General features: G+C 38.5%; 2 protein-coding genes across 3 annotated transcripts; both read left to right on the plus strand.

The window, feature by feature from the left end:
• Positions 1-1,967: 1,967 nt before the first annotated feature.
• On the plus strand, positions 1,968-8,439 carry LOC119485340 (serine hydrolase-like protein). The gene is made up of 12 exons (XM_037764869.1): positions 1,968-2,112; positions 2,348-2,491; positions 4,235-4,348; positions 4,547-4,588; positions 4,686-4,705; positions 4,802-4,876; positions 6,085-6,188; positions 6,274-6,353; positions 6,435-6,469; positions 6,602-6,678; positions 6,960-7,047; positions 7,175-8,439. The coding sequence occupies exons 1-12, from the start codon at positions 2,100-2,102 to the stop codon at positions 7,304-7,306; spliced, it is 924 nt and encodes a 307-aa protein (XP_037620797.1). The 5' UTR covers positions 1,968-2,099; the 3' UTR covers positions 7,307-8,439.
• A 309-nt stretch (positions 8,440-8,748) lies between these two features.
• On the plus strand, positions 8,749-19,841 carry LOC119485374 (serine hydrolase-like protein). 2 transcript variants are annotated; one of them, XM_037764934.1, is made up of 13 exons: positions 8,749-10,421; positions 10,572-10,715; positions 12,081-12,194; positions 12,353-12,394; positions 12,905-12,924; positions 13,039-13,113; positions 13,266-13,372; positions 14,340-14,419; positions 14,501-14,535; positions 14,665-14,741; positions 14,834-14,921; positions 16,839-18,490; positions 18,806-19,841. In XM_037764934.1, the coding sequence occupies exons 1-12, from the start codon at positions 10,397-10,399 to the stop codon at positions 16,956-16,958; spliced, it is 927 nt and encodes a 308-aa protein (XP_037620862.1). In that variant the 5' UTR covers positions 8,749-10,396; the 3' UTR covers positions 16,959-18,490; positions 18,806-19,841. The 2 variants fall into 2 exon arrangements, with proteins under 2 accessions (XP_037620862.1, XP_037620863.1); XM_037764935.1 differs by having other exon boundaries at positions 18,809-19,841.
• Positions 19,842-20,389: the final 548 nt, after the last annotated feature.

A 20,389-nucleotide genomic window follows, 5' to 3' on the forward strand; every position in this document is an offset into this window, starting at 1 on the left:
ATAATTTAATCTTTGACCATTTTAATGTAGACCATCATCATCTTTTGTATGGTTGCTTTTTCTGTGATCTAATTTTAAATATTAAAAGCATTTTAATGTATTTTACAGGCTAACTGGTGTCAATATTTACTCTGAAATGTTATTGTTGTACCTTTGTTGTTTTCCAGGTAAATTATAATCTAAATTAAAAAAATATATATATATATATTTGCATTGGATAATAGCCAAAGCTCCAGATTCAAAAGGCTGGGTAAATGCAGACGGAGATACTTGCTAAAAGATTATTGACAGTTTAGAAGATGAACCTCTCCATGGGAAAAATAGCCACAGGTGACAACATCTGTCCACTGAAACCTGCCGTTTAGGCAGAATGTTTTTGGCATCACTGGGAAAAAGTTCCATAATAACATTTCAGCATATTGTAATTCAAGTGTTCTGAGAGAAAACTAGACTTCTGCACCTCCTCACGGCTCTGTTTTCACGCTTTAAAAAAATCTAGTCCATGATGGGAGATTTTTGGCCAATTACAGGTCATTTCAGAGAGAGCGTTCCTATTGGCTGTGCTCCAGCTGGTGGGCGGTGCTTGGTATTTGCTCAACTGATCTCAACATGGCTGCCGGGTCACAAACTTTCTCATTTTACAGCTAAACAGTACACTACAAGATGATTCTATAAACATTTGAGGTGAGAAATAGGCATTACAGTAACAGAATATTGATTCATATTTGATCAGCGCGGTCTAGTTTGACTGTTTGATTGGAGTTCACGAGTGATTGACAGCTACTCAGAGACAGCAGGCTCCAGCTCGGCTCTGATTGGTTGTTTACCTCCGGTCTGTGAAATCTTGCAAATGCCATTAGGAGCACTGGAGGGCAGATTTTTTTCAGATTACCTGTCTCATGCACTACTGACAGGATATAGTGACCGTTTTATTAAAAATAACTTTTTTAAAACATATTTGCTCCATTTCTACCGACTGTGGCTTTAATAGTGTCACTGCCTGACAGACTCTACAAAGGGAAATCATAACACGTCTCATTACAAGTCCAGTTCTACTGCTCCACTAGAAAACTTATCGTAAATTCGTGAGCCTGGTTTGAAAGCTCAAGGCTTATGCCCTTTCCTATCCATAGGCAATCATTGGAGGGAGGAGAGAGGAGATGGAGGAGGAGCCCAGTTGGTGTTGAGGCAGCATGGCCCATGACTGGCCAGTTGAGGAGTTTTGTATATAGTACCAACAACTTTGCCTACGTCTGTATATATATATACTTTGCCTACGTCTGTATATATATATACAGTATATATATATTTTCCTCTTTCTTTTCCTCATAACAAAATAAAATAAAATGAAATATGGATAAAACAAAATGGAGAGAAAAATACATTTTGAAAAAACAAATAAACAAATAAATAAACAAATAAATAAAGAAAACTCTAAAAAAGCCAACATAACTGGGCAAGATCAATATGTGACTGTGTGTGTGAGTGCGCTTGAGAGGAGTGTTGGGGGTGGCTGGCTGTCGGTCAGGATGCAAATCAAATTAAGGCAAGATTAAAAAGAAAAAGATCAAATAAAGTAAAATAAATATAAATAGGTAGATAGATAGAAGTAACAGAATGATGGATAAAAGGAGGGTGTTTAATAGGGTGATGGATAAAAGATGATGTTTTAAAAGAGAATGATGGATAAAAAAGGATGATGTGGTTGTATGTGGTGTGTGGACTGTAACTGGAGTTAAATGTAATCATGGGTTAACATTGGTGCTGGTGGTGGTGGGGGGGGGGGTGATAGTTATGGTGGTTTGTTTTGGAAGAAACCACTAAAAAAAAACAAGAGAACCAAGGCCTATTGAAGGAGGTTGGGTCGCGCGTCATCAATGCGCACTATATACTCGGGGTACCGCACATGCGCAGTAGAGTCTTCTCTTTCTATCCTCTTTTAATAGGCCTTGAAGAGAACCCGGAAGTTAGTTTTACTGCCTGTCATTGGTCATTGATCTGTTGGATGTCTTCACGGTGTGTTTGTTTATGTTTGTTTACAGTTGCGAGCATTACTGCAAACTTTACGAGGAGTTAGACACTGTGCAACATCCACTACAATGGCTAAAGAAGGTAACAAAGTCAGACTATGTTTATGTATATTCTGGTCTGTAATGCTGCTGTTCATTTATGTGGTCTTTATAAGTTAGTTATAAAGTTATTAATCAAATAGTTTCTTACTCCTGGTTCTCTAATATAAAATCATGTTAATAATAGTGGTTAGTTTTAACAGTTTGTGTTGTTATTTCTCAGTCATTCTTGTGTTTTTGAGCTTTAGACTGTATAATAATAATGATAATGTGTCCAGGTTCAGAGTTCTCGGTCCCGGTGCCATGGGGACGGATAACGGGTAGAGTCTGGGGTCCTGATCACGGTCGTCCTCTGATGTGCCTGCACGGCTGGGCGGACAACTGTGGCTCCTTCAGCACCCTTATTCCACTTCTACCCAAAGGTAAGACTTTACTAGTTTCTGTGGAGAAAATAACACTTTATTTTATGTCTAATAACTTTCCAGGACATTTCCTGGACAGAGTTTTGTAATTTGGTAATGATCAGCGAACTAACTTAAGTAAATACGACAGAGTATTAGGGCCACATTGAGGGAAAAAAAATCTGAGATTTCGTAATATTACGAGAATAAAGTTGTAATTTTACGAGAAAAAAGTCGTAATTTTACAAGAAAAAAGTCATGATATTACGAGAATAAAGTCGTAATTTTACAAGAAAAAAGTCATAATATTACGAGAATAAAGTCATAATTTTACAAGAAAAAAGTCGTAATTTTACAAGAAAAAAGTCATAATATTACGAGAATAAAGTCGTAATTTTACAAGAAAAAAGTCGTAATATTACGAGAATAAAGTCATAATTTTACTAGAAAAAAGTCATAATATTACGAGAATAAAGTCGTAATTTTACAAGAAAAAAGTCGTAATTTTACAAGAAAAAAGTCATAATAATAGAAGAATAAAGTCGTAATTTTACAAGAAAAAAGTCGTAATATTACGAGAATAAAGTCATAATTTTACTAGAAAAAAGTCATAATATTATGAGAATAAAGTCGTAATTTTACGAGAAAAAAGTCGTGATATTACAAGAAAAAAGTCGTAATTTTACAAGAAAAAAGTCGTAATATTACGAGAATAAAGTTGTAATTTTACTACAAAAAAGTCGTAATAATAGAAGAATAAAGTAGTAATTTTATGAGAAAAAAGTCGTAATATTACAAGAATAAAGTCGTAATATTACGAGAATAAAGTCGTAATTTTACTACAAAAAAGTCGTAATAATAGAAGAATAAAGTAGTAATATTACGAGAATAAAGTCGTAATATTACAAGAATAAAATCGTAATGTTATGAGAAAAAAGTCGTAATGTTACGAGGAAAAAAGTCATAATATTTGGAGGCTTTACATAGGGAAAGAGACGTCTGTAACTCAACTTATTTCCCTTCCTCCGTTCATGTGACTGAGACCTAGACCGAGACGACAGCACAAGCCGTGACGACAGCGTGACGTTGGGACCCCGTACTTTTCCACACGGAAGTCGAGCCATTTTGGCGTCATGCGCCACTGAGCAACTTTCATAGGAATGAACGGGGCCCCGCCCCCAACGCCGTATCTCTTTATACATCTGTGGTTTAACTGCTATAGAACTGTGCCAGCAGGTGTTGCTGACCTGCTCAGTCAGTGCAGAGCAGGTCAGCTGAACATGCAAGCATACAATTTGACACTCATGGATAATAAAGTTTCCATTAATAAATTAATGATTAATTAGTGTTAACTCTGGCTTCAATTAAGCAGTTATTTCAAGTGCTTATAAACTCAACTGAACTCACTACACTCAAATAAATATCTCAGAACCCTATCTCTTTAATATAATCAGTAGGCTACCAAATTAGATCTCTTTCCAGGAAACTTCCTTGGAAATTATTCGGAAACAATTAAGAAAATATGGACCCGTAACAAACAAGTCACAACTCGTGAACTCTGAGCTTTCAAAAAACTTTCCACTTACGAGGTTGTGAATACCTCAAGAGGGGGGCATTCATATGAACTCTTCTCGTGAACACGGTAAACACGACCACATTTGAAGGCACCAATAAATTATTACCCACGATTGTGATGGAAGTGTTTGGGATTTGGTGTGTCTTGTGTGAGTATTTTACACAACTCTTCTCTGTACTTCCTCTCAGAGTGCAGATATGTGGCGGTGGACTTGGCAGGTCACGGTCTGTCATCACACCGTCCTCCAGGAGGTTTCTACTCTTGCCTCGAGTACGTGGCGGACGTACGCAGAGTCGCTGATGGTGCGTGTGAGCTCATAATGTTATACAGTAGTTTTTTTGCCAAACATCAGTGTAAGTTTAGACCTCTACAGGACTTAATGTTCCTATTTATGCATATAAGTTAACCACAGAAGCTCCTATGGCAGCTAAAAAACTAGCTCAGTGTTCTGTGATGAGATACTGAACCCGGTTGATGATCTGTGAAATTAACTCCCACAGCTCTGCAGCTGAGCAAATTCTCCATCATAGGCCACAGTATGGGTGAGTGCAGCTTTACAGCAGGATTATCTTTATCTGTGTTGCTGTGCGACAAAATCATTTAAAGTGCTAATCACATGCGGCTTCTTTTTATTTACAGGTGGTGACATTGCTGCAATAGTGAGTGTCATTGTCTTATCTCTTTCCTCTCTTAATTAAAATACATTTTGCAGAGTTTGGGGTATCATCACATGGTCCAAATTGTGTCTTCCACAGTACAGCGCGCTGTACCCGGAGATGGTGGATGGTCTCGTGCTTCTGGACTCTTTGGGATTCCTGCCTACAGATTCAGTACGAATCATTTTGACTCCCCAGATTACACTCACTGTGAAGCTTTTAATGGTTTAAATGTACGGCTAGGACAGTCTGACCAAGACACTAAAAGAAAAAGCCTTTCATATTTTATTTATTCAACTGTTTCTATAAATTTAATTTCACAAAAAAAGCAGATCTAAATGTTGTTTCAAGGAAGAACATTCTGAGGGGCGATATTGATTCCTTTATTTACTTCTTTATTTATTTTGTTGGCTGTAAATAGTCAAAACAATTTGACTCTAAAAATCCAAGAATCAGGCCGTTTGATAGGGGTGGGGGGAAAATCAATACAGCATAGTATTGCGATATTTTGCGTGGCAATGTTGTATTGATACACAGACGTCAAGTATCAATCTTTTAGTATATAATCTATTAACCTCTTAACAATCTGAAGGTGAGCCTGTCTGCTAATCTGTCTTTCAGAGGTTGTAGCGGGCTCAGTCTTAAAGCTAGAGCGAAGATACTGGTATCATATGAAACTATAAAAACTGAGGTATCAATTGTTACCAACCATGTCATGTTAGCTTGTCGGGAAGAAAAGCTAAATAACACTCCAAAGTTGTGCTACATTTTGGTGAGGAAAAACTTGCATGGCCATTTTCAAAGGGGTCCCTTCACCTCTGACCTCAAGATGTGAATGGAAACCCTGAAATGAACAGAAGGAAAAATAATATCTTCTTAGATGAAACAAATCTTGACAAACTGCATAATTTGCAGTTGAACAGAAGGTAATATATCACAATATATCTTACCGCAATGCTCAGCGTATCGCAAAATGTTTAAAATCGCAATAAGATCAAGATTAAGTATGGTAATAATATCATATCATGGGGCCTCTGGTGATTCCCAACCGTTTAATGCCCACCATTTGTAATTCATTGATTGCAGAATGTAAAACTCCCTCATGGTTGTTAAATCTCTCGACTCCCCAGACAAATACAGAGGACCTGACCTCAGTGTCCTCAATGTAGACTATGTATGAAATGTCTGTATAATATATCTATCAAAGAAAGAACTTCAAATTATTTTCATTCAGGTGGTGAAAAATATTTTTACATTGTGTTTCAATTATCTTCATTTCCATCCTGTCTTTTTATTCATATACTGTGTTTCTCATATCATATAAAACCGAGCTCTGCTGTGCTATCCACCCGTGTCAGTAGCTTCTGTCTCTTTCCCTGCAGAAAGATCTTTGCCAAATGACGAGGAAGGGGTTGGACGGGGTGCTTCAGTTTGAAAAGAAGACCGAACAGAAGAGAGTTTACACTTATGAGAAGGCGGCTGAGAGGTATCATTTTCAAAGATTTCTCTCAGATTTCTAGTAACTTTGTCTCTATAGGCAGCTGTCGGATAAAGTGTTTCATTTCTTTCAGGCTGATGGCTGCAAACCCGACTCTGTCTGAACAGTCGGTGCACATCCTTTTAGAGCGAGGTCTAGTTCAAGTAGAAGGAGGTACGTCTTCATCTCTTCTTCCTCCTCTCAGAGAGGAATAATCTCACTGTGCTTTCAGCTGAATGTGTTTCTCTTCGGCAGGATTTGTGTTCTCCAGAGACCTGCGAGTTAATTTTGTAAGTCTATTTTAACCTCCCAGACCTCCCCCCCACATTCACCACCTCCTCTCTGTTAACTTATAATTTTTTACCACCAGAGGTTTTAGCTTTCAGCTTGTGCAGTACATGTGTTTTATTTTATGTTTTCAGAAAAACATGTTGCTGCTCAGTTTGGAGCAGAGTCTGGAGATGCAGTTGAGGGTTCAATCCTCTATTCTGGTTGTTCTGTAAGATATTGATCACTGCATTGAAATGGATGTTTGCATTATGTTTTGACTGCAGTATAACTATGTGACAGCAGACAGAGACATTTTATAACAGCTGACTGACGCACAGTAGCTCACTGTCTGAGCAGAAATACAGCTAACATTGTGAAAATCATAACCCGCCCCACTGATGTGTTGCCACAAAGGTCAATCTATATCATAACTTTCTATCAATAACATACTCTTCCACTTACAGTAAATGGTCTTTGCTCACATTGTATATTCAATATCTCTTTCTCCAGAGCAGAACGAGGCTACAAGAGAATATATGTTGAACCAGCTCAAAGAAAATTCACTTCAGCACTTCTCCAGTGCTTCCAGGAGAGAAACGTGAGTTTGCAACTCAGGACAGAATGAAAATACAACCAACATGTTTGAATTGTTATTTAAACATCTTCATGGTTATTGATTGTGTATAACTGCACTTAATGTCCCTCCCTGTTTGTGTTGGTTTCAGCACACGGTGGTGACGGTACCAGGCCATCATCACGTTCATCTGAATAATCCTGAAGTCGTCGCTCCATTTGTGTCTGACTTTCTGCGAACCAAAGTGTTGTCCCAGTCAAACAACGGAAAGCACAAGTTATAAGCTACGAACACACTCGCACTGTCACACTGAAGTCATATTGTGCTGTTTATAGGAGCAAACTGTATGTTCACATTAACAATATTAGTAAAGGTCCTTACAACTTTATTGACAAATCAGAACATCGGAGGCGACGGACACACTTCTGCTCATACATAGCATCTTAAGCCTTAACTGTAACGCCCGGGTCACACAGGATGCGTGAGCGGCGCAGTGAAAATGATCTTTTGATCGTTTAACATCATACCAGCGATATTACTATAGTTTAAATGTCTACATCTATAGAATATGTCACAGACAGGAAAACAAGTAAACATTTATTTTTTTACTCAACATTTCCCATTTACATTTCAAAATAAAAGTCCTTTAGCATTTTTTCTGTGGACAAAATTCCTTCATTCGTTAACACAAGGCTTTTATTCTGAAATATTTGCAAGACAGTGTTGTGGAATATGTAGTGACTTGCACGGCTCCATAAATTAAAAGAGTACCGGCTTTTAATCGTGGATTATTTTTACTATTATCTACAATTGAGCACAAGCTTCTTCACCTTTATCTGTCTAAAATAAGTATAATTTACATTTCTAATGTAATTAAATGGCCATTGTGAAAGGCAAACTCTATGTAGAAAGAAAGGGCTGACAGCAGCAACGCAGCAGCAACAACACTGTCGGTGTGGACATCACACGCGTGAGAGACGCGTTAAGGGAGCTAGCCGTCACACGCTGCTCACGTGTCCTGCGTGGCCAGCGTGTAGACCAATGGGCTATACAGTTTTTTACTTTTTTAATTTGTTTGTCCCGTTTTTTAGTTTCTCCCATAAGTGCAGAGTGAGATCTGCAGAATCACTGTTTTGTAAGAGTTAAAGGGGACATATCATGCTCATTTCCAGGTTGATACTTGTATTTAATGTATAACTGCAAATGTTTCTGGAGTTTTGACCTCTTCAGGGTTTCCCTTCAGGTTGAGCAGAGGAGGTATGCTGCCCAGATCCTGATGCATCCCGTCTCATCATCATTTTAGTCTGTAGATGACGATCTTAACAACACAATGTGTGAAGTTAATGTTATATAACATAAAAGAATATTTCATCAAACATGCTCGCTTAAATAAAAAAAAGCAACATATAAAGAAAATATGAAGCCTGTGGTTCATTTATGAAGAGATTCAACAAGCAACTCTGCCCTTCACAAATTGTGGTTTTACGGTGGATAAAGTGTAGGGATGGAACGATCCGAATTTTTCAGTCCCGATACTGATAGATACTTGGGCTTTGGGTATCAGCCGATAGCGAGTACCGATCCGATATCAGTGTTTAATTAATAAGCTGTATGCCTCACTGTGTGGAAGTAACTGGGCTCATTCTTTTATGTGTAAGGCAACATCAGGCTTGACTTAAACATTGCTTTCCTAACTTTATAAAACAAAATGTGACAAATAAATACATAGATATAAATGTATTTAATTGTTATTTATTATTAAAATAATAAATCGTACACCTGCAACTTGGTAAGAAGATCTTCAAAATTAACAGGAATTAAAATTCAAGTGTAAACCTTTTTTATTGCAGCAACAATTTGGTCAAAACTTGAACAGGAATTAAAATTCCAGTATATAATATATATATATATATAGTATATAAACATAGAACTGAATTGAATGGATCGGCCCCATTGTCTCCGATACCTGATCCAGCTATTTGAGTCAGTATCGTCCCGATATCCGATCCGGTATCTGTGTATCCCTTATTAAGTGCCAGACTTTTTCTTATCCATACATAGTTTAGGACGGAGCCCAGCTAGCTTTCCCCCCTGTTTCCAGTCTTTATGCTAAGCTAAGCTAACTGTCTGCTGGCTGTAGCTTCATATTTTCTGCACTGGAGAGTGGAGTCAATTTTCTCATCTAATTGCAAGAAAACAAGTATATTTCCCAATTTCCAATTTAGCGCTTTCATCTTTAGATGAACTTTTATATTTAATCCGACACACTTCCAAAGGTGTGAAATGCTGCTGGTGTTTTTGTGTTGCACAAAAGTGACATGAACGACTAAACCCTTTAACCCTTTAGGCTGAGAAACACCCCCGAGCCACCAGTTAATGTTCACCTTACAGAATCCATTTACAGGTTCTTTATGTGAAGATATTTTCAACCTGGCTTCAGGTTTTTATCACATTACTGGCTGTAAATTACACACCTTTGGACGTTACACCACATACCATTGTGATAGTTGATCTCTCAGAGACCTTAGTTACAGATTACAAGAAACATTAAAAGATGTTGACACAACGCTGGAGAATGTGTTGTGCATGTTAACGGCAAAATTAGTTTTCCTCTCGCAGAGGCGACCGTTGGGTTCAGAAAAGTGTGGGCAGTGCAGCTTGTCTCAACGTGGACAGTTTTACTGACATCCTGGGCACCAAGCATATAAACTAGTACATGACATTGTGCTGTCAAAGATTGAAGATTCACTCAAGATGTTTATTGTCACTCCGGTTATACAATCAAATGAAATGCTTTCGCCTTGGGGGCTCCATAAAAGAAAACAAATAGTATATATAAAAAGACATGTAAAATATAATACCAAATTATAATAAACAATAAAAGTATCCCTTAAAGAAAAACAATAAAGACAATGCATTCAAGGTGATTGCACAGGGGCTGGATTGTACTGTGTGTGTGTGGTTTAAGTTTATTCTTTACTTTTGATTATTCTCTAAAACATCTGAGTGGTTGAGCCTGTGAAGGCCACACATATGTCACTCTTTCCCAGATTTATTGTCCTTGCAGGAGACTGTCTGACAGGTGTTACTGAGGGAACACAGACACAGCAGAGGAGAGGGTTTTCCATTGTCACCTGGTTTAACCCGCCGCCCTCTGCAGTGTGATGATTGGCCATAACAGCAGCCCGTCATCACGAATATCCAATCAAATCATTGGTTGCAGGAAATATTTGTGTTGCCTTCAGGTTCCAAAGGTCAGAGTTCATGTTTCGTTTGTTAAACAGTCATTTCAGGATTTGTTTGCAGCTTTGTTTAGATTAACTTTATTGTAGTCACCTTGTTTCATCTCTGCCGGTGATCACCAGATGCTGTAATGTCATCTACAATGAAACAAGAAGGTCTCTCTCTCTCTCTCTCTTTGTTTTAATATGTTACCACTTTCAGGAGTCATGGACATAGTTAAATCCTGTAGTTGTTCATTATCAACAGTCTGTCAGATCCTTGTTTTTTTACCTGTTTTCTGAGGTGTTGTTGTCTAATGTGTCCAGTTTCAGAGCTCTCTCTCCCGGTGCCATGGGGGCACATCATAGGGAAAGTCTGGGGTCCTGATCACGGTCGTCCTGTGTTGTGCCTGCATGGCAGGGCTGACAACTGTGGGACATTCAACACCCTCATTCCCCTTCTACCCAAAGGTAAAATATGACAGAGTAGACGAGAGTAATTAAACTAAGTCAAACACCCTCCACCTTATACCTCCATTTAAACAAGACTAAAGCTGTGTCTCAAATCCACACTACCCCACTGAGTCTGAGCAGGTTTTTAGTATGTGGTGGTTGTGTTTTCACACTAGAAAAGTGACAGAATAAAATACTCAAAGCAGACAGCATGCATACTAAATATTGTCGACTTTTGAGTGTGCTGCATAATATATTATATGTCATTCAGGATTAAATAAATAAATAGGCCTATAAGATACATCCTGAAATAAATAAACGAGGAAATAAATATATAAATAAGTGTAAATATATATATAGTGTAAATAGTATAAATGTATGACGCAGTTCTGATGTCGGACCCTGGAGGACCATTTTTGTGTCAAATTATTGATTTCTTAAATAAGTTGCCGTGTAATAAGCGGGATAATGTACAGGTAGCGGGTCATTGTTGTGAAATAAACCCAGACAGCTCTCAGCACTGTTGCCATCATTTGCACTGTTAGCACCGTTAGCTGTGAGCTGTCAGCTCAGCCGTTGCCATGTTGAGAGCCGTATGGAGGCAATAGAAACAAAGCCTATAGAAGCATAGAGACAAAACTTCTGTGGGGTTTTTTGACAGCCGCTGCCACCATTTTGGACTGAAACTCTTATATTTATGCTCTTTTGATTGTTCGACAAAGGTCATTTCGAAATAATTTTGTTTTACTTTTGTACTGCACTTTGTAGGCGGACGTTTTACTGGAGTCAGTCCAAAATGGTGGAAGCATAGATCTACTGCCGGGCGCTGACGTTGCAATGGAACAAACAATTGACTTTTATTTCTTGGCAATATACGCTCTTTGATAGAAATGCTCCCAATGAATGAAATGACATTTCATACTGTTCTCCCACAATGCAATACACAAAGGAAATGGAGGAGCAGCTCACAGCTGGACAAAATGAAGATAAATTGTGGGTGGTTGGGAAACAGCTCCAAAAGAGTATTGAATCTTACAAATAACATTTTCATGTCTCTTTGGTTTCTTTCCAAATGGCACACATATCATTCCTGTATAGGTATAAAATGGTAAAGTATGTTAATATTTATATATGCAGGTAGCTATAATGTTTACCATGTTCACCACCTTAGTTTAGCATGTTAACATTAACTAATTAACACTAAAAGTACAGCTGAGGCTGAAGGGAATGTTATTAGTTTTGCAGGAATTTGGTCGCAAACCAAACTTATGACCTTTTGAACGGATGATGAATTCAAGACTGAAGCCTGTTGGTGTTTCCACTCCTCCAGGAGTTCTCTACAGTTTGGCTCATTTCAACCTCTCTTTCTATACTTCTTCTCAGATTGCAGATATGTGGCGGTGGACATGGCAGGTCACGGTTTGTCCTCCCATTATCCCCCTGGAGTGTTTTATTCAATTCCTTCATACGTGGCGGACGTACGCAGAGTGGTTGACGGTGTGTGAGCTCAGGAAGTTGCAGGATCTTTTTTAGCCACTCAAATCTGACTGTATCAAGAGGTTGGATCTCATCAGGACTCTGGTGCATCTCAAGTACAGCTGTAAGTGAAAAACTAGATTTAATCAGATCTGTTTTCTATGAAATAACTCCCACAGGTCTCCAGTGGACAAAATTCTCCATCATAGGCCACAGTATGGGTGAGTGCAGACACAAAATATAGATATAATACACCTGGTTCACATTTAGTGACAATGTGCATTTTCACATCTTCTACCATAAAACTGCAAATAAATAAATCTGCCACTGGGGTGTAATTATATTATACTGTGTTGTGTGTTGAGTGATCAATCAAACAATTATGGAATAATAAATAATTTAATCGATTAAGAAAAAATGAATCACCAACTATTTTGGTAATTGATTTAAACATTTAAATCATCTATAAAGAAACATTTATTAGTTATCTGCTCAAATGTGAGGATTTGCTATCTTTTTGCATTTTATATAATTGCAAAATAAATATCTCTAAACAATTAGGAGATGCTACCTTGGACACATTTTTTTCCCAGCACTTTATAGACTAAATGACTAATTGATTAATCTAAAAACGTTTCAACAAATCAAATCAACGTTTTAAGTAAGTCAATAAAAGTTTACTTTGACGAGTGTTTAAAGCTTTGAGCATGATCGTTTCTTTACTCTTACAGGTGGCAACACGGCTGCAATGGTAACTTAGATTCATCACATGCAACTTATCACTGTTTTCACACAATGTGCAGAGAATATTTCACTGTATTTTCTTGCACGGTGTCATACATGGTCCATGTTGTGTTATCCACAGTTCAGTGCACTGTATCCTGAGATGGTGGATGTTGTCGTACTGCTGGATTCCTTTGGATTTGTAACTATAGATCCGGTACTTCAGCAGTTTTTATTATCACTATATTACATGTGACAAGCCTTTTAAATGGAAGATGGTCTAATAGTAACAATGTCCATGATTGCTGCAGTAGTATAGCATTATTCCTCGGTTGTCTTCTTATAACGCTTCTGTTTCTTTTCCTGCAGAAAGGAGCATCCCATGACATGAGGAAGGCGATGGATGAGATGCTTCTGTTTGAAAAAAAAAGAGAAGAGAAGCAAAAAGTTTACACTTTTGAGAAGGCAGCTGAGAGGTACTACTACCAGGGCCGGCTCCAGCCCTTTCGGTGCACGAGGCGAAATTCAGATTTAGAGCCCCCTCCGCAACACACATCAGACATCACGATGGTTTTAAGACAAAAATTAAGATTTTTATTTTCATAAATACTGTATTTATTATAATAGAAATAAACAATTGGTCCCTGATATTGTTAGCTGTCGGGCAGATGAGGAATTGTGAGAAAGAGAGTTACAGGGGTGAAAAGTGTATTTCTTTCTTTCTTTATTTATTTGTTCATTTGTTACCTTAATGCAGAAAATGAGGAAGGGCGCCCACAGGCATTTCTTTTTAAATTATTATAATTTTTTTATTATAATTTCTTTTTTAGCTGGCGACCAGCGGCCCCCAGAAGGTGGCGCCCTATGCGACCGCCTAAATGGCCTATCTTCCAGTTTATGGCCAATTCAAATGAAATAATCCTTCATTTGTGTAGGATATTTTGTTCTAATTTGAAGAGTGTTTATAGGGGGGAACTCAAATGATTTGACACCTCAGAACTGTTTACACGCATTGGAAAGTACTACTGCACATGTGGCTCCTGTGGAGCTGCGTTAAATCTGATAAATTACCTCAAGTGATGTCACTTGAGTCGGTGTCAATTGGGGCTTACGAAGTTTGTTTGTGTAGTTGGAATTACGGTACCCGCTTGCTAGCTTGCTACGTTAACATTGCCGTTGCTTAGCAGCGGTGTTCTCACGACTTAACCACTTGAACGCCAAGCATATTGTGTACACGACTTCCCATGTTGTAAACACGAGCTCACGAGTTTCATTTGAAGGCACCAATAGACCCGAATCTCTGATCCAACTGTCCATATTGCATTGTGGGTAATGTAGGCGCCAGGTTTTTAATATAATAAATCACACAGAAAGATACAACAGACCAAAACAAATATGACTATTAGATTTCTACTAGTAAAGTCAGTGTTTTATTTCTTTCAGGCTGTTGGCTGCAAACCCGACTCTGTCTGAACAGTCGGTGCACATCCTTTTAGAGCGAGGTCTAGTTCAAGTTGAAGGAGGTACGTCTTCATCTCTTCTTCCTCCTCTCAGAGAGGAATAATCTCACTTTGCTTTCAGCTGAATGTGTTTCTCTTCTGCAGGATTTGTGTTCTCCAGAGACTTGGGAGTTCATACTGTAAGTCTCTTTTAACTTCCCAGACCTTCCTACACATTCACCGTCTCCTGTCTGTTAACTTACATTTTCTACACCAGATGTTTTAGCTTTCAGCTGGTGCAGTACATGTGTTTTATTTGATGTTTTCAGATAAATATAATGCACATCAGTTTGGAGCAAGCTCTGGAGATGCAGTCGAAGATTCAAGCCCCTCTTCTAGTTATTCTGTAAGATATTGATCACTGCACTGAAATGGATGTTTAATAATAAAATTATCAAAGCATGTCATACTTAACCTCAAAATCTGTTTTGTTTCCAGAGGAGACAAAGGCTTTGGTGCAACATCTCCAGACCCAATCCGACAGAGATTGCGCTCCATGCTTCTCCAAGGATATCGTGACAGAAATGTGAGTTTGAATCTCGGGGGAAAAAATCAAAATATATGCTGGAAAAAGTTTATGATGATAATTAACTATCGTAGTACCAGGCGGGTGAGTGTTGAGCATATACAGACAGTAAAAATACACATCATCCATTTGGAGTGAAGTCTCTAAACTGTGACAAACCTAAACCCACTATGTTAGTGCTTTAAACACTGTTTGGTCGGCTGTGTTTGTGCCTGTGTGTTGATCTATTAAAACCTATTGTGGCAGGCAGCTTCACAGATCTAAAAGTAGCTCCATACTACCAGCTCATTGTCTCAGACTGAGCAGAGATATTTATAGATGTGAGTATTAAAGTGCAAAAAGAGTTCACACAACAAATCAGATTCCTTTTTTTCTTAAATTTTCAATGTCAAAATTTAGTACAGGGGGATAAAATGCACAGATGTGCCCTCTTCAGTGTACAATTTTCACAGCAGACATGTTGGCTTGTCAAAGCAGGAAAAGCACAGGTGTCATTAATAACGTTATATATGACTGCATTCAGGGTCCTGGTATTGTGCATGCTGGCTCTCTGGCTTACTGAGACGCTGTTAACAACATTAGTTTTACTTGTGCTTTTCCTGCTATGACAAGTCAAGATGTGAGCTGTGAAAAAGGTCTATAGTCCTTAAAATTCATGTAGAGTGTCAGCCAACCTTACTACCAACAGGTGCACAAGTGGCTCCCTGTAGTCAAACCTCACAGGGAACCTATCCAACATTAAATACCAAACTTTATCAACCAAAAAACAAAATATACATACGTTCACAAAACAATGTACAGATTATACAAGCAAACATATGTTAACATTAGGGCTGTCAATCGATTCAAATATTTAGTCCCGATTAATCGCATGATTGTCCATAGTTAATCGCACATTTTTGATTTGTTCAAAATGTACCTCAAAGGGCGATTTGTCAAGTATTTAATACTCTTATCAACATGGGAGTGGGCAAATATGCTGCTTTATGCAAATATATGTATATATTTACTTTTGGAAATCAATTAACAACACAATACAATGACCAATATTGTCCAGAAACCCTCACAGGTACTGCATTCAGCATAAAAAATATGCTCAAATCATAACATGGCAAAGTGAAGGCAACAACAGCTGTCAGTGTGTCAGTGTGCTGACTTGACTATGACTTGCCCCAAACTGCATGTGATTATCATAAAGGGGGCATGTCTGTAAAGGTGAGACTCGTGGGTACCCAGAGAACCCATTTTCATTCACATATCTTGAGGTCAGAGGTCAAGCGACCCCTTTGAAAATGACCATACCAGGTTTACTTCTCCAAAATTTAGCTCAAGTTTGGAGCGTTATTTAACCTCCTTCGTGAAAAGCTAGTATGACATGGATTCCTTAGGTTTATGTCTATTTTCATACGATACCAGTAGCTTCACTCTAACTTTAAAACTGAGCTACAACCTCTGAAATATCGATTGCGTTAATGTGTTAAAAGAATTTGTGACGTTAAAACAAATTTGTGTTAACGTGTTATTATCACGTCAACTTTGACAGCCCTATAAATAACATATATTCATGTGAACCATACGGGCAATGTCAAACTAAAATGAACAACAACAAAACAATTATGAACAAACATATCCGTGGTACACTACAATGAAAATTCATCATCAGGTCATCATGAGTCATTCTAGTTTAAGAGAAATCACAGTGTGAGAAAATGTAAATGTTCTACAAGTCATTACAGGAAAGGAGACTTTCCTCGTTTCAGTTAGATGGAGACATTTAATGTGAAAATCCAATAAGTTTCATGTGAGAGTCTTTCTAGATTAACACCTCTACATGGTTGGATAACTTTCGTTCTTAATTGGCAATTGGTGGTAATACTTAATTAAATGTTCATTATCATTTCTCTCTCTCTCTCTCAGCACACGGTGGTGATGGTACCAGGCGATCATCACGTCCATCTGAACGACCCTGAAGTCGTCGCTCCATTAGTTTTTGACTTCCTCCAGCCCAAAGTGCTCCCACAGCAGCTGCAGGCATAGTGGACACACACACACACACACACACATTTTCATTGTGAAATGTCACACTTCGAGTCTCAGTACGCTGCTCTCATCTCTCGCAGAAAAGTCATTTACATAATTCTATGTTATTATTTGAACACTGCTATAAAGTTTCTTCAGTGACTTTGAATAATCTAAATGTGTAAACCTCCACTGAATTGCTGAAATTGCTGCTTTTACTAGAAATACTAAACATTTGCAAACTTTACACGTACAGATAGAAGCAAAATATATCTATAGTTAGCAAGACCTCCTCGCATCAAGGTTGTTTTTGTGCTTAGTTGGGTTTAGTTAAAATCATTTCACAATGATTGCATTATGATACCTTATTTCTTGTCTGCCTCTTGAAAAAAAAGATGACTTGTTTGTTCATATGATGTATTTTTGCTTAGTTGTAGTTCTTATTTTCTAATGTTTTTTAAGTCATTGAGTGCCTGTTCTGCATCTTGATAAAGACTGGTGGACTGTAAAAAGACTTTAATCATAAAAATAATTTATAATATTATAATCTTTCCAAAACCAAAGTTACAAAGTGCTTCAGTCAAGGCTGTAAATTAAAATCAACAAAACCATTTTCTGTAATATTAAATAAAAAAAACGTCCTAGTTCGATCCCTGACAAAGTGTGATAAATGATAAATACATTTAATTGTAAATAAATATATTACAATGCTGTCAATTAACCAAACCAAGATCTGACTCAAATCAGTTTCAGCTGTCAGAACAGAACATATTTTGTAAAAAGTGCTAAACTGAATAAAATCCCACATTGTTCAAATAATCTGTTATTTCTTCATGTAACTTGTACGGTTTCATCATTTCATTTGAAGCTGATCTGTTTAACTCGACTGCTTTTCATGAATCTGACTTCTTGTGCGGAACGGAGCTAAAAATGGCGGTCATTAAAAGAGATGACATCCTCTGACAACTTCTCATTATGTAGGCCAATCCTCTCTGTATTCAGCTTTTGTCTTGGAGCCAGCAAGACAAAAAAAAAAAAATCTTTTTGCCTCCACTTTTACTCGGGGGAGTGACTCCGTAAAACACTGCAGCTGCCGTCAGTCAGAGCAGATATTAGAGGTGCAGCTCACACAAAAATGGCCCCCTTCTCTTCCTCTCAATGTCACATAAACTGTGTGATGGCCTTGCTGTTAAATGGAGTGGAATTGATTTTACGCAGCGAGCAGCAAGGCGGCGAGCATCCACAGACATCTGAAGCCCCCCCCCGCAAAGAAAAATGATTATAGTTATATAAGTTTCCCTCCCACTCCCTCCATCCTCTCCACCATCAGCAGCAGGGGTGTTGTCATAGCAACACCCACCCCTCCTTTTTTGAACGTCAGAGCCAGGAGCTCGGAGGATGAAGCCGCATGCATGCAGCTTCTGTCTCTTGTGCCTCTCGGAGAGCACATGCAACGGTCGGAGCTGCGGCGCTGGAAATAATCTGGTGATTGATTTGACATCACGTACAATCTACGACCAAGAGACCAACTGAGTCAGCAGCGTCTGCAGGTAAGCATTTATTTACTACTGAGCTCTATTTTTAGAGTGCAACAAAAATGATTGTGCATCTCAGAAGCAGTGACAGACAGTGTTCTGTCTGCATGAAGCTGATTGTGTGATGTCTGTGTGACTGTGATTGTAATGATGAAGGCTTTCTAAGAAATGACGAGATGCTGCAGTCTGTCATGCGTGATATCTCACCCTGAAGGATTACTTTTTTTAAAACCTGAAAAACTCTCCTCCTTTCCTTCCCTTTCTCCATCATGTCTTTCCTCCTCATCCATTCTCCATCCACCCTTCCCATCCCTCCCCTCCGTCCAACAGCAGTGATGTCGTGGCTGTTCCTGGACTGGTTCGTCCCCCTCTACCTGCTGGTGTCGGTTTTGGTGCTGGCAGGCTTCGGAGCGTGCCTTTACTTCCTCGAGCCCGGGCTGCAGGATGCCCACAAGTGGAGCAACAAAACAGTCCGGCATCACCCGCTGGTGGCCAGTGTGAACTGCAGAGATGACGATAGCAATGCCCTGATATGATGGAGACAGAGACGGAGAGAGGGCGAGGCGGAGCAGGGCGGGAGGCCATCTGGACAGGGGTGCTGCCAGGACACCGGTGGGTCGGGAGCCAACACCTTAAAGATGGAGACAGAAAAATGGAAGAGGAGGGATGAGAAAGGTGAAGGAGAGACTGCCACTGTCCTATCATTCCAACTTTTCTCTGATCTCTTAACACACTTTGTGTCGAGATCAGGGAAAAGCGAAGCAGAGGAGGAAGCCAAATGCACAAGGAGGAGAAGACTTCACGCAGGATGAGATTGTGAGGCGGTTGGAGGACATGTTGCCCTTTAGAAATGTGATTAAAACATGATGTAAATTCCACGCCATCTTATACTCGTGCCAACTTTTACATACGTTTTGTAATTTGACAATCACTTTACATGAATCATGAAGTTTACTTATATTGTGCATTTAATTAGTGAAGTGAATGACAGAAGTGCAATGAATTTGTTGCCAGCGGGGAAGGGTTTTTAATCCTCTCTCTCTCTGGTGATGTCGGCACGGCAGCTGCTGAGAAGCATGAGGATTGTTAGTGCCAATATGCCAAAATGGTGTTAGTAGTTGACTTTATTATTAAAATAATATGTGCTGAATAAATACTAACTGATTTATTCAAGGTGCCAAGATTATCCGAGATGGACCAAGATTACAAGAAAGCTGGTGTTTGGTAATACTCAAAGTGTATATTTTTTTTGTTTTCATTGTTTTTACTTGACAGCATGGTGAGGAAACTGTGGGTGTGTAACGACCCTCTTTTGATGATCATATGCTTCCTTTGGTGATACAAAATAAAACTGTTTAATCCTCAATTTACTCTCTGCGTGTTATTATGAAGTTGATCATATCCGATTAAAATAATATCTACAACGGTGGTGGAAAGTACCTTAGTATATTTACGCAAGTACTGTATTTAAGTAAAAATGTGAAGGTTACTTGTACTGTACTTGAGTATTTCCTTTTTACGCTACTTTATACTTCTACTCCACTACATTTATCTGACAGCTGTAGTTACGAGTTACAAATGAAGAATTTACACTAAAAACATGATAAGCTTCTAAAAAAACAATACAAAACACCTCACAAAAAATCATTGCTGGCAGCTCCACCAAAGAGACATTTCCCCTTTAAATTTTTATTTTTTAAATAACCGTTTGAGGGCCGAAGAGTTAAAAGTGGCCCAATATTTCACAAAAAAGCAGTGAAAAATAATACAAATTTGTGTGGAGAACTTGTATTTTTCTTTGTTTCCCCATTAATCATCTCACGACTCCGTGACCCTTTGGAGGGGGCCCGACCCCTATGTTGAGAACCACTCAAACTACTGTATATATAAAGTAGATAAACTACATATAGCTCC

This window comes from Sebastes umbrosus, chromosome 3, assembly GCF_015220745.1.
Source record: "Sebastes umbrosus isolate fSebUmb1 chromosome 3, fSebUmb1.pri, whole genome shotgun sequence".
NCBI lineage: Eukaryota > Metazoa > Chordata > Actinopteri > Perciformes > Sebastidae > Sebastes > Sebastes umbrosus.